Raw genomic sequence first — 13,696 nt, 5'->3', positions numbered from 1 at the left:
CCCTATATCTTAACTAGGAAATAATAATATTTCCTCCTAAAGATTTACAACCTCTCCAAGTAAATTCCATAAATAAAATATTTGATACACACAATTACCTAAACTAAAAAAATTTCGATTTTCTAAATTATTCTTACACTTATTTCCACAAATAACAAATCTTTTCACAAATCAACTACCTTGCACAAAATGTTTTCAGAATATTCTAATTTTAAAATATTTATCTAGACAAATTAATATCTAATTTCTAATAAATAAATTAAAAATAAAATTACGAATTTTACATTCTTCCCTCCTTAAAAGAATTTGGTCCCCAAATTCACATAACATAAATAAATTAAATAAGTCACTAAAGAAAAGAAATCATACCTTAATTGCGATAGTTGTCATTTCCTGTCAGCTGAAACACACGTCCTTTGCCCATCTTGTTATCTGCTTCCTTCCTTGGTGGCGGTGGCGGATTGTGCGGACAATTCGAAATCTTATGTCCTACTTCTCCGCAATGAAAACAAGCACCTGTATTCCAACGACAGACTTTGTCCGGATGATTCTTGCCGCACCTGGTACACGTCTCTCGATCACCTTGACCCCCGATGTTATCGTACACGTGTGGCTTCTTGAGTGGTCCCCCTTGAAAAGATTGCCCACTAGTTTGAGTGAACCGCCTCTTATTCCAACTGCCAGACGCCTTTTCAGATTCTGCCAAGCCCCTTTCGATCACTAACGCCTTGTTGAGGACAGCCTCGTACGTCTGAAGTTCAAACGACGCCACTGAATTCCTGATGTCACTTCGAAGTCCCTCCTCTAATCTTCGTGCTCGACTGCTCTCATCTGCTACTAGGGTCGACGCGTACTTCGCAAGCTTTGCAAATTCTGCTTCGTATTCAATGACGGTTCTTCCACCTTGTTGAAGTCGAATGAAGTCCCTCTCTTTCTGCAGACGAACTGTTCTCGGAAAGTACTTGTCCTCTAAAGCCTTCTTGAACTTTGCCCAAGTGTACGGTTCATGATTTTCTTCAAGATTTGTCGTCTCATTCTTCCTCTTTTCCATAAGCCACCAGTCGTAAGCGCTTCCTTGCAATTGGTACACAGCTAAGGTCACCTTCTGTTCCTCATTGCTCCCCAGAAGTCCGAAAGCTTTTTCCATCTCTTGGATCCACATCTCAACGATAGCCGGGTCTGTAGCTCCATCAAAAGTTGGCGGGTTCAAACGCTTGAATTGAGAGACGATGTTGGGCTTCGGTTGCTGATTCACAAGTACAGCTAGAGTTTCAGCCAGCTGGTCAAAGACGTTTCCTCCTTCATCATTATTGCCCTGATTTTCATTGTTGTTCTGATTTTCTCCATCCATCTTTACTAGAACACACAAAACAAATTCTAAACTTATAGTCAATAATCAAAAAAAACACAAAAGTCAAACATATCAAATAATCACACAAATAAATGCCCTAAATCCAAAATAATTTTCTAAGACCTATACGATAGTCTAAAGGATCGCATCCTAGGGAATGTACTAGTCCCATACCTAATACACTCCGAAGGACAGCCTGCTCTTGATACCAACTGTAACAACCCGCACTTCCGGACTATTAAATTCTAAATCGAAAACTAAAAATAAAATATATTATTACTCGATAATTCTAATAGATCACGAAATTCAAAGCAGCGGTCAAACTCAATAATCAAAATCATAAAAATAGAGACGCAGCTCCACAAATCCGATAATAATTGTCTAACAGATAATTAAATTTATTCTCTAAAAACAAAATCTTTATTCTAATTCAAATAGCACAAAACGAAGCAGCACAGATCTCCACATAGTTCTCATTCCTTAATCTTAATATGCTCCAAATTCCGAACCTGAAATGTTAAAAGGGGTGAGCTACACAGCTCAGCAAGTACAAATTGACTAACTTTTAAACAGAAAAACAATGGGTGTTTTGATAAAACGATTTTTCTTAAAACAATAATAATTTTGTAAAACATTTTCTAAAATAAATCCAACCCAAAGTTTTATATTTTAAAATTCAGAATTTAAAACAGAACAGAGCAGAATTTATAACAGTACAGATTTTATAACAGATCTGAGCAGAATAAAACAGAACGAAACGATAATTCTTATAAATACCACAGTCTTGATCTACGGCCACACTTTGCCAGTAGCCGGCATCTAATTCTTATTCTTATTCTTTATACCACACTTTGCCAGTGGTCGGCATCTAAAGTTCAATAATTACGCGCCCTTAATAGGTATCTAAAGTTGCACACTTGTGCGCCTACTAAGGGTATCTAAGGCTAGTTCCGGAACTATAGCGTAAATTACGAACGGTTCGAAAACGTAGAGACTGGGTTCTAAAATTCACAAATACTTATATCTTATAATTTCGAAATCAAAGTTTTTATATCTTATATGAAATTAAAAACAGAACTGAAATATCTTTTCGGAAATTTAAAAGTAAGTCAAAAGGTACTTACTTCAAAGCCTGACCAGATCTGAATTTACTCTTTTTGACCCTCTAAACGATATTTTCTTGAAAAACACGAAACACGAAAGCTGAAGATAACGAAAAGACCTTTCTGAAAAGTCCAGAATCACTGAATTCTGACTTACGATGAATTTTCTACGAATTTTACAAGACAGCTGATTTTTGCTGAGAAAGTCCTACGAATTTTAATGATAAAAACAAGGAATACGAATATGGTGTATTTATAACGATACAAAACCCTATATCTTAACTAGGAAATAATAATATTTCCTCCTAAAGATTTACAACCTCTCCAAGTAAATTCCATAAATAAAATATTTGATACACACAATTACCTAAACTAAAAAAATTTCGATTTTCTAAATTATTCTTACACTTATTTCCACAAATAACAAATCTTTTCACAAATCAACTACCTTGCACAAAATGTTTTCAGAATATTCTAATTTTAAAATATTTATCTAGACAAATTAATATCTAATTTCTAATAAATAAATTAAAAATAAAATTACGAATTTTACAAAAGATGCACTACCAAAAACTCTATCAATTCCCTTCACAGGAAAGATAGTGCATTTGAGGCCCTATTGGCTGATGGAATTCAGGGATGAAAAAGGAGTAAGAAGATTCAACCCAGTAAACCTTGATAATGATTGTGAGCAACTTCTTTGTACACTTTGCATTATTCAATTTTCAGTAAACCTTGTAGCACTTGTCAGTTTTATCTACTATTCTTATTTTGTATCTTTTGGATGTTTTGTTATCATCAAGTTTCTCTTAATTTATGGCAATAATTCCAGTAGACATAAATTAGGGGAGATTGTTAGGAATATGTTATGAATTTGATGATAAATTAAACAAAACACCTTGGTAGATTTAACTTAGTGAATTTTGTAGCACTCGACGGATGATCATATGTAGTCCCGACGGATGATTCAATATAGTCCCGATGGATGATGATTTGACATCCATCGAGTGAATAGCTTATGAAATAATAAGTATTGTAGCACATTTTTACAAACAACTTTGTATAGATTCTGTAGGAGCATATGAGTCATGTTGACTACTAGTACATATGCATAATAGGTTGATTAATTATAAATATGAGGTGTCTTGTAATTCTGCATAAGTGAAATGGAGTCAAATGACAAATAGCTACCCGACGGATGATCAACAAAGCTACCCGACAAATGCTCAATAAAGCTACCCGACGGATGACAAGCATGTACCTGACGGATGATCAAATTCAAATATCTGTTGATAGTGACAACACAGTCATATGCGTCGAGTGTTTGTAAACGGAATGTGGTAGCCTGTTTAGCAGGGATTTGAGAATAAAGAAGCATTACCATTTCCATGCTATTATGAAGATATTCAAAGATGTTGGAAGAGAGTAGTGAAGTAGCATGAAGTTAGACTAGATATGTTTTGTTTTATTATCTTGTCTTATTATCATGTAAACTTGGTGATATATAAACCAAGTGTAGCTAGTAGACCAACTAGCAACTAACTAAGCACACACATTTTCAGAGAAACATTTTCAAGCTGAATTCTGTAGCATTTCTCTGTAAGTTTAGTTATTCTACTTGTAAGCAGTTGTGAGCCATTCGAACTTCACAGGGTTCTCATTCGATATATATATATATATATTTCTCTGGTGGATACTTTCAAATCCACCAGAAAGTTTTAAAAACTTGTGTTTTTATTACTTTGTATTTTGATTCATATAAATAATTTATTCCGCACTCTGCAAATCAAACACATATATATTATCATGTAAGAACTGTTTTAAAATCTTGAAAAAGAAGCCAGAATTACATTCAACCCCGCTTCTGTAATTCTTGTTGTATTATTAGGGAATAACAATTAACTCGATGTGATTGAATCCAAACAGTCTCACTAGGACAACCATATCTTGCGGTTAAAACTAAAAACCTTTGAGAAAAGACAAGGACTGAAGGCTGTTTGAATAAAGAAAAACTTGCAAAATATGCTAATAATACCAGTATAGGCAGACCCATGTTGTGATTGATTGGGAACCGAAATAGATATATTAATAAACAGAAAAACTTCAGCCAAAACTTGAGCCTGAGCCAACTGGATCTTTTTAGCAGAATAAGAATGCAGTGATGTCCTATTAAGTCCTTCCTTGGCCAATTGATCAACACTGTCATTGATTTTCCTTGGGACATAGGAAAGGAAAATGTTGGAATCAAGCACTGACTTTATCTCATTAATGTTCCCGTTCGACAGTACATATGTTCGAAGTCTAGTCCTAATAATCTCCAGGCCATTTACCGAATCAGAGAAGATCACCATTCTTTTCCCTTCAGATAAGCTGGCTGAGCTAAAACTAACCACATACAGAATTGCTTTTATCTCAGCCTCTTCCGCAGTAGAAACTTGAACAGGTCTAGAAAAAACATTTAGGAGAGCATTGTTCGATCCTTTAATGTTACCTCCAATGCCTCCCTTGAATCTTTTATATCTAGTCATCCCCCATGCCCTGTCAACCGCACAAACAAAATCAAACGACTCCATTTTGTACCTCTGGTATTCTCTCAAAATCTTGTAAGTATAAAGTGCAATCGCTCCGAGCGGGTTTACCCTCCACAACGGATCATTACCAAAGGGCAGTGCCTTTGTTGCTTTACCCCATTTATCCATCCTTGTGAGTATCAGAAATACCAGCAGTTTCCTTGTGATCTTCCTCTTTAAGAAGAGTAATTCATTTCGTGCAAGCCAGATACTCCAAATAGTTTTTGCAGCTATGAAACTCCAAACTTTAGTGACTTGATTTTTATCATAAAGTTCGAGAAGCCCAGAAAGTGAGAAGTGCATGGTTCTTTGTAGCAATTTATTATTACTCCACCATTTCCCTATAAACCCTCCAGCCCATGACGCTAGTTCACATCTCCAGAAGAGATGCTCGATCGTTTCTTGCTCCCAACTGCACCAGACACATTGAAATGGGATCTGTGATACCTTGGAATTAAGGAAATTACGGGTTGGTAGTACACCCCAATTCAACTTCCATAAAAAGATCGATATTTTAGGAGGAAGTTTGGCAGACCAAATAATGGTCCAATCCCTAGCCGAAGGTAGTGAAGGCTAGTAACTAGACGTACAAAGCTGTGAAAATTTCTTAGAAGTGAAACATCCTCTACCCGGAAACCAGATTAAACAATCATTGCCCGTTGAAAGGACAATGCTAGTCACAATGGATTGTAAAGTTGCCAACTGAATCTCGTCTCTCTGAATAATAGGCCTGGACCATAAATTAGCTGTTTTGGCATCCAAATTACAGGCTGCTAGGAATGAGCATACTGAACAGTGTTTATGTAATGCTATTTTGTATCATCAAGGTAAAAATAACATAATAGGACCTTCTTCATGCCAGGAATCCTCCCAGAAATATGTCAATTCTCCATAGTTGATATGCCATTTAAAATAATTCTCTTTCAGTAAAGGAGCGGCAACGCTATTAGATCCCAAACTAGAGAAATGCCTGACCATATGAGACCCTCCTTCATTACTTCCTACCAGTTGCAAATTGTATCTCCACTCATCGCCATATCTTTGTGTTAAAAATCTTGTTCCACAACGAGTTTCTTTCTAAATAGACACATCACCACCATTTTGCTAATAAGGCCAAATTCCTAAGCTTTAGAGGGGTCTGATTCAAACGTTCATGACTTTTTCAAGAACCCACCATCTTCCAATTGATCAAGTGGATCTTATTAAGGGCTTGAGAAGTGTGTCCTCACAAGAATCTTTTTCGTGTTTATTCTAGTTTATTTAAAACCGTGTCAGGGATTTTAAATATATTGAACTAGAAGGTCAGAATACTGTCTAGTGTTACCTTGAGCAGTACTAGGCGCCTAACCATGGATAACTTGTCCACATCCCAGTTGAGCATTTTTGCTCTCTTTTTTCTCAGTCAAGGATCCCAATATTGAACTGAACTAGGATTCGTGCCAATCTGCGTTCCCAAGTATACAAGACTCCCTGTACCAACTTCACAGCCCAGAATTTCTGCCCACTCAGGAATGATTATCTTGCAATCACCGAAGCCATACAGGCTGCTCATAGTAAAATTAATGCGAATACCTGAGATAAATTCAAAACATTGGAGTACCCTTTACACCCCTCGAATTGACTCTTCCTCACTATCTAGAAACAAAATTACATCATCCGCATACTGTAGATATGTAAGTTCAATGTTGCACCTCGAGAGTTTAATGCCCTTAAAAAAATTACATTTGCCACCGTCAACAATTTCGATAGGACCTCTCATGCCAAATTAAAAATTAGAGATGACAGTGGATCCCCCTATCTTAAACCCTCGATGGCTTAAATTTATCCGTGGGCGTCCCATTAACTAGGAATGAAATTTTTACCGATTCAAACAAGGATATTATCCATATGATCCACCTCTCGTCAAAATTCATATGATCCATTAACTAAAGAGCTTTTAAAATCCCAGCATTTATTCCGCCCGGCCCCGAGGCTTTAGTAAATTCTATTGTAGCTAAGGGCTCATTAATTTGTGTTCTTACCAAAATTTGTGGGTTAAATGCTAAGTGTGATATGTTTATGATTAATTCTACCACAAACCTTGATGAAAAATGAAAATAAATAAAAGTAAATGAGACAGGTAATTGTTGATGTGGAAAACCCGTGAATGGGAAAAACCGCGGGTGGGAATATGTACCGAACCAAAATATGATCCACTAATCTTTTGAAGATGTGTTTACAAGATGTTGAATTATGCTACTACGAATACAATTTTATTGAGAATCAAGGACAAGATACTCGAAACAACGTTGATCATGACTCGAGGTGATCTTCTCCTCTCTCTCGGGTGTGAGCAGGTGTGTGTTTGTGTTGATCGTACTCATCCTCTTATCCTCTTTGCTTTCCTTCTTTTTCTCCAACCTCCCCTCATTTTTCTCTCATTTGAATTGTGGCTGTTAATCGTGGAGATAAGCTTACCTATTCTTTCTCCTACTTATCCGGAAGCTATTAGACCGAGTCCTACTCCCAGGCATCAACTTCTTTGCTTACGTTGTCTAAGACGATCTCTTGCTCTTTCCGTCTTGACATCCCGTCCTGTAAATTTCGTGATCCCCTCTCGTCATGTCCAGAATCCCATACATAACAATAACCCCAGGTTTTGTTAATTTATTTAATTAACAAAATTCATCCACCTGATGTCGTGTTTCACTTTCCAAGCCTTAAAGTAATTGTGTAGTCATCCATCTCCTAGATCTGTGTGTAATTTCCTATTGATATGCATGCATTGTCCTTTCATCTCCCCATAAAACTCTTCTCGATGTTTATCACTTAATTTTCACGTCTCTATATACACACCTACCCCTTCATTATTCACTCACCTTTTCCCCAAATCTCATAGAAAAATCAACTCAAAACCCTTCTTTTTCCACGGCCAAAAAGAGTGTTCGCAGCTTAGAGAGTCACCATGAATCTCTTAACCCGTCATCTGAGAGCCCTGAATGGGTCATGACTAACCTTTTGGATTCTCATGATAGTCAACCGAGTCTCATCAATTCTGATCGATTTGAAGAATTGAAATTGCTTTTTCATTCCGACGTCAATCTCATAGTCCCAGATTCTTTTATCCGAGCCAATTCCTATAGAGAGGGTTGGGTCTGTTTTTACTTCTATCCCTTTGATGTTAGTTTAACTTTCCCTTTTTCGAGGTTTGTTGCTGGAGTGCTTAAGGCACTTAACGTGTCTCCCGGACAGCTGATGCCCTTTACATGGAGGACGTTGGCTTGTCTTGACGCTATTGAAGATAAGCATAAGTTGAACATTAGCGTTGAAGTGGTGAAGCATTCTTACAGTCTTAAGAAGTTTCACAACTGCAGAGAAGGTTTCACCAATAAAGACACTGAAGATCCCTTGATATTGAATAATGAGACGGTCAATGATCGAAATTGGAAAAAGGACTACATATTTGCTGAGAAGAAGTCGTTAGGAGACGATTTCAATTATCTGCTTGAACGTTGGAACAACGCGGGTAATTTTCCTATATTTGTCTCCCTTTCCTTTGTACACTTGTTATTGATTCTCTATTCATTTGTCCTTGTGGTCTAGTAATTCCATTATTGCTATAGCGTTTCTCATTCTCATATTTTGTTCATATGTTCCTGTTCGTAGTTGTATACACCACGACTTGTTTATTTTTTTTCTCAATCATTTGCATGTAGATTGTGATTTTGAGTTTGACGAAAGTGATGAGGCGACAAAAGCTATTGTAGCTAAAATTTGGGCTCTGCCTGTTTCTGATAGACTCTGGCCCAATTGTCTTGGCCGCCCCATTCGTAATGCCAGTAGAGTGAATATAGATGATTTTATTGTCAACATGAAGAAGACTCAACTGAAAAATGAGGCGGGTACTTCTAGGAAGGCTGGGTCCAAGTCTATTGCTCAAAGGACCAGAGGGAAGTTGGTTGTGTCCTCTGCCATTAAGCCGGCACATTCGATACAGAGTTTGTCTTCTGAGACTCTAGAAAGCCCCAAGAGTGACCATAATATTGAGATGAGTTCAGGACGCATGTATGCCAAAGGTATGCGTGATGTCCTCTCTTTTATGTCATATTTTTTCTAGCTTTTTGGATTTGGATTTAATGTTTTTCTTGGATTGAGCCTTGCTTTCTAATTATAGAGTTTAAGCCCCCATTATCAAACCTTTATTAATATCTGGTAAAGATTTGTTTAACAAGAGATGTTGTGAAGAGAAGTCTACCGAGATTGGTTCTTATAAAGCCCCTCTGCTGTCCAGCCCTTTGTTAACCCCTCATGTTAGCCCTTTAACTAAGAAGGTCCATGTTAACCCATCTGTGACTACCATTAGCTCTGATGTTCCCATGCCTCTCCTGACTCGAAGTTACTCTGTTCGTGCTGACCCTCACACCTTTGCATACTTACTTGATGACATGGTGCTCCATCAATCAATGGAGGAACTCTCTGCTAAGGATCTTGAAGACATTCTTGACAACGCAGCAGGCTACTCCTTTAACGTAAGTCTGCCTTCACTCCTTTAGATCTGTACTCATTTTCTCTCTGTTTCATACTTTCTGTAGATTTCTATAAACTCCTATTTCTTCCTGTTTCATGTAGACGCGTCAAAGTGTGTTAGTTTCCCGTGAGGTCTATAACCACAAGATGTAGAAGGCTAAGGAGCTTGCTGAGGAACGTCAGTCTTGCGTCAAGAAGCTGGAGGCTGCAGAGAGAGTTGCCAAGGAGAGATTGGTGAGCATGGATGAGCTTCAAAGGGAGTTTAATGAGTTCGCAACTAAAGTACAGTCTCTTGAAAACGTCATGCGCTCTGAAGCTAAGAAGGTTGTCCACCAGCAAATCATGCGTACTAGTGTGGACACTATGCTGGAGTATCATCGAGGCGAGTGGAAGTCCTGGAATGTACTGGAGACTGTCAAGATTTATAACAAGGACTTTCCTGACGATGCTTTCCCTCTAGACGAGTTTGAGACTTACAATAAAGACACTGAAATGAAGTCCCTTAAGGATGACGGTCTTGATGAGGAGTAATTTGATGTTATTGCTTTGTTTTAATGAACTTTTGCTTCGTACTTTGGTTTTTTAAGTTGCTACGTTGGATTCTTATTTCGTCTTTTAGACGAGGAATCTTGTTTTGTTTCGTTGATCGTTAATTGTGACTTTTGCATCTTTTGAATCGTTATCATTCTGGGTTTTATTTCTTTAAGTTTACAATCTTCTCGTATGATTGGATCATTTGATGTTGATTGAATATTATTATTGAGACCGCACATGTATACCTTCAATACACGTTTGTCTCATATAGTATTTTAGGAGATACACTTGTCCTAATCTGTTGTTTTAGTTAGTCATCGTCCATCATCTTTCATGTAATTGCTAATGTCAGCGTATGTCGTCATGTTATACTGTCAAATTGTATATTTTTGTTGATAAAAACTATTATTACGTTACTTCGTTAACACACGTCGGTGCATGCACTCGTAGGGTGGTTAAAAAGCCTTATTCCCTCTTGAAACTCACCATGTCATTTTTTATAATTTCGTAGAATATCCTGTGGATATGTAAGTATTTTGATTTTTTTGTAATGAACGTCATAGCGCTTTTATTGTCAATTAAATTTATCAAGTGTGTATGACACTTACAAACTAGCAAAAATTGTAACCGGGTGATCAGCCCTTCGAGAGTTTTTATTCTATGCAGCTATAGAGTGATGTTGTGAAATTTTATGGAATTAAAGTGCAAATGTGCATAGATTCTACAAGCATAATCTCATGTATCTTACTCAAGTAATTCATAACTCTAGAAGCATAACCACATTACATAGTAAGGTAATTCATAACGAATTGAATCATAAAATTGATCTCCCATTAAAGTTCTACCAAAAGCAAACAATAACAAACAGCACACAATATCATGCCAAACACAAACGACAAGCAAAAACTACTTATGTCCTAATCGACTTATTGATCAATAACTTCTAAAATCAGAGAATTAAAAAGATGAGATAGAAAACTTTACACATGATAAAGTTTTAGGTGTAAAGCACTCCAGGCTCTTGGTACTCGCATTCCATCCATAGTGGCAAGTCGGTATTCCCCACGTCCTACGACAGCGTCTATGAGATAAAGCCCTTCCCAAGTGTCAGCAAACTTCCCTGCCGTCATGTCCATCATATTCTGGAATGTCTTCCTTAGCACCATGTCGCCAACACAGAGAGTCCTTATGTGAACATGTTTGTTATAGACATTGGCTACTCTTTGTTGATAAGCAGCTACCCTGATCTTTGCCATTTCCCTCAGCTCATCTACTGTGTCCTTGTCATGTGACAATTCTGCATTGTTCACGTCATTTTTCAAGAGTCCATATCTTGCCGTTGGCACCATGATCTCTGTTGGTAGCACAACTTCAGTACCACAGACTAGACTGTAAGGCGTCTGTCCTGTAGACGTCTTTGGAGTTGTTCTATCTGACCATAATACCCAAGGCAATTCTTCAGCCCATTTTCCTTTGCAAGTCATCAGTCATCTTTTTAAGTTGTTGATTATAATCTTGTTGCTCGACTCGGCTTGTCCATTAGCTTGGGGGTATCTTGGCGTCGACTTGATCAAACCAATGTTCCAACGCTTGCAAAATGCTTTTGTCTTGTCATTGATGAATTGTGATCCATTATCACAAATGATTTCAGATGGTACTCCAAACTTGCAAAGGATATTTCTTTTGATGAATGAAATCACTTCCTTTGACATCACTTGCTTGAATGCCTCCGCCTCAATCCATTTCGAGAAATAATTGGTCATAGCCAACATAAACACTTTCTGTCCAGGTGCCGGTGGCATTTTTCCCACAATGTCCATTCCCCATTTCATGAAAGGCCAGGATGGAATAGACATATGGAGCTGTTCAGATGGTTGATGTATGACGGGTGCATGTCGTTGATAGGCGTTACATTTCTTCGCATAGTTTAGGGCATCTTGTCTTAGCGTCATCCAATAGTATCCCAATCGTAGAATTTTTAAAGACAGATTTCTTCCATTATTATGATTTCCGCATTCACCTTCATGTGCATCTCTTAACACCATGTCTTCTTCATGCCTTTGCAAACACCTTTGCAGCAACCCTGTAGAAGATTTCTTGAATAATTCCCCATCTATGATCGTGAACCTTGATGCCTTCATCTTGAGAACCCTTGCTTCATTGTTGTTGGCCGGCACTGTTCCAAATTGTAAGTAATCTTTGAATACCTTTATCCAGTCATCTACATTTTCACTGGTCTCATCATTATCTTGATCAAGAGTCATTGTTTCTGTCCCACGAGCTAGTCTTTCCATAGCAGGCTTCATGATGTCGACTACTGGGATGTTATTGAGGTCTAAGTTTTTGAACACAACTCCCAATCCATCCAATGCATCAGCTTACACATTATTCTCCCTTGGAACTTGTTCTAAGCTGAAGGTGTCAAAGTGGTTGGTTAGTCCTTTTGTGATGTCGAGGTAAGCCACCATTTTAGGATCTTTGACTTCATAGGAGCCCCTGACATGATTGACAATAAGTAACGAATCACACTTAACGTCAATATTTTTTATCTTCATTTCTTTAGCAACTGTAAGTCCCATGATTAATGCTTCATACTCGGCCTCATTGTTCGTGGCTTTGAAGTCACAGTATACCGATTGGGCTATTATATCCCCTTGTGGCAATTTGAAGGCAAGCCCCAATCATGTTCCATTGACGTTAGATGCACCGTCTGTATACAGCGTCCAGGGCTTCATGTCTACCCTTGAAAGAGTTTGCTGAAACTCTTGTTCAGCATCCGTCATTTGGCTTGGACTGAAATCAGCCACAAAATTAGCCAAAGCTTGTGACTTTATGGCAGTCCTTGTATCATATGTGATGTCATATATACTTAGTCGTATTGCCCACTTGCCATTCTCCCCGTCAAATCAGGTTTGCTTAAGACATTCCTCAAGGGGAAGTTCGTCAGACATGTATCTTATGTGACTCAAAGTAATGTCTCAATTTAATGGAAATCATGGCGAGCGCAAGTACTAACTTTTCAAGAGATGTGTACCTTGTTTCTGCATCTACTAAGCTCTTGCTGATGTAATACACAGGCGACTGGATGCCTTCATTATCTTTGACAAGAACGCCACTTACTGCATGATCAGTTACTGACAAATACACGTACAAGTCCTCTCCTTGAATGGGTTTGGAGAGAAGTGGTGGTGTAGCCAGATACTTCTTCAAGTCATTCAAGGCAGTCTCATGTTTTTCAGACCATAGGAACCCTTTGTTCTTTCTCAACACGTCATAAAAGAGCCTGCACATGTTCGACGATCGTGAAATGAACCTGTTCAAGGCTGCCACTCTTCCTGTCAGTTTCTGTACTTCTTTGATGTTCGTTGGACTTTCTAATTCGAAGATCGCCTTAACTTATTCTGGACTTGCTTCGATTCCTTTTCTTGTCACCATGTGTCCAAGGAACTTTCCTGAAGACACAACAAAGTTGTATTTGGATGGGTTTAACTTCATGTTGTATGACCTCAGTATATCGAACACTTCTTGAAGATCATGTAACACCCCCAAATCCGGGGTCGGGGATCCGGGTTGTCACGAGTTCCATTTCCCTTAATAACACTTAATCTTAATAAACAACGAACTACCACGTA

The 13,696-nt window shown here is 37.9% G+C and overlaps 2 protein-coding genes across 2 annotated transcripts; both read right to left on the bottom strand.

Moving 5' to 3' along the window:
• Nucleotides 1-370: 370 nt before the first annotated feature.
• LOC141660106 (uncharacterized) lies at nt 371-1,351 on the bottom strand. The gene has a single exon (XM_074467069.1). It carries the CDS (start codon nt 1,349-1,351, stop codon nt 371-373), a length of 981 nt encoding a protein of 326 aa, XP_074323170.1.
• A 9,693-nt stretch (nt 1,352-11,044) lies between these two features.
• LOC141660105 (uncharacterized) lies at nt 11,045-11,548 on the bottom strand. Its single transcript, XM_074467067.1, has one exon. The coding sequence runs from the start codon at nt 11,546-11,548 to the stop codon at nt 11,045-11,047; it is 504 nt and encodes a 167-aa protein (XP_074323168.1).
• Between the last annotated feature and the right edge of the window lie 2,148 nt (nt 11,549-13,696).

This window comes from Apium graveolens, chromosome 5 (assembly GCF_009905375.1).
Source record: "Apium graveolens cultivar Ventura chromosome 5, ASM990537v1, whole genome shotgun sequence".
NCBI classification, from domain to species: Eukaryota; Viridiplantae; Streptophyta; class Magnoliopsida; order Apiales; family Apiaceae; genus Apium; species Apium graveolens.
Note: the sequence above shows the minus strand (reverse complement) of the source record. Positions and strands in the feature narration are given on the sequence as shown.

Bases quoted from the DNA above. Each gene is read 5' to 3' on its own strand.
- LOC141660106 (XM_074467069.1), bottom strand. From the start codon at position 1,351: ATGGATGGAGAAAATCAGAACAACAATGAAAATCAGGGCAATAATGAT.
- LOC141660105 (XM_074467067.1), bottom strand. From the start codon at position 11,548: ATGACTTGCAAAGGAAAATGGGCTGAAGAATTGCCTTGGGTATTATGG.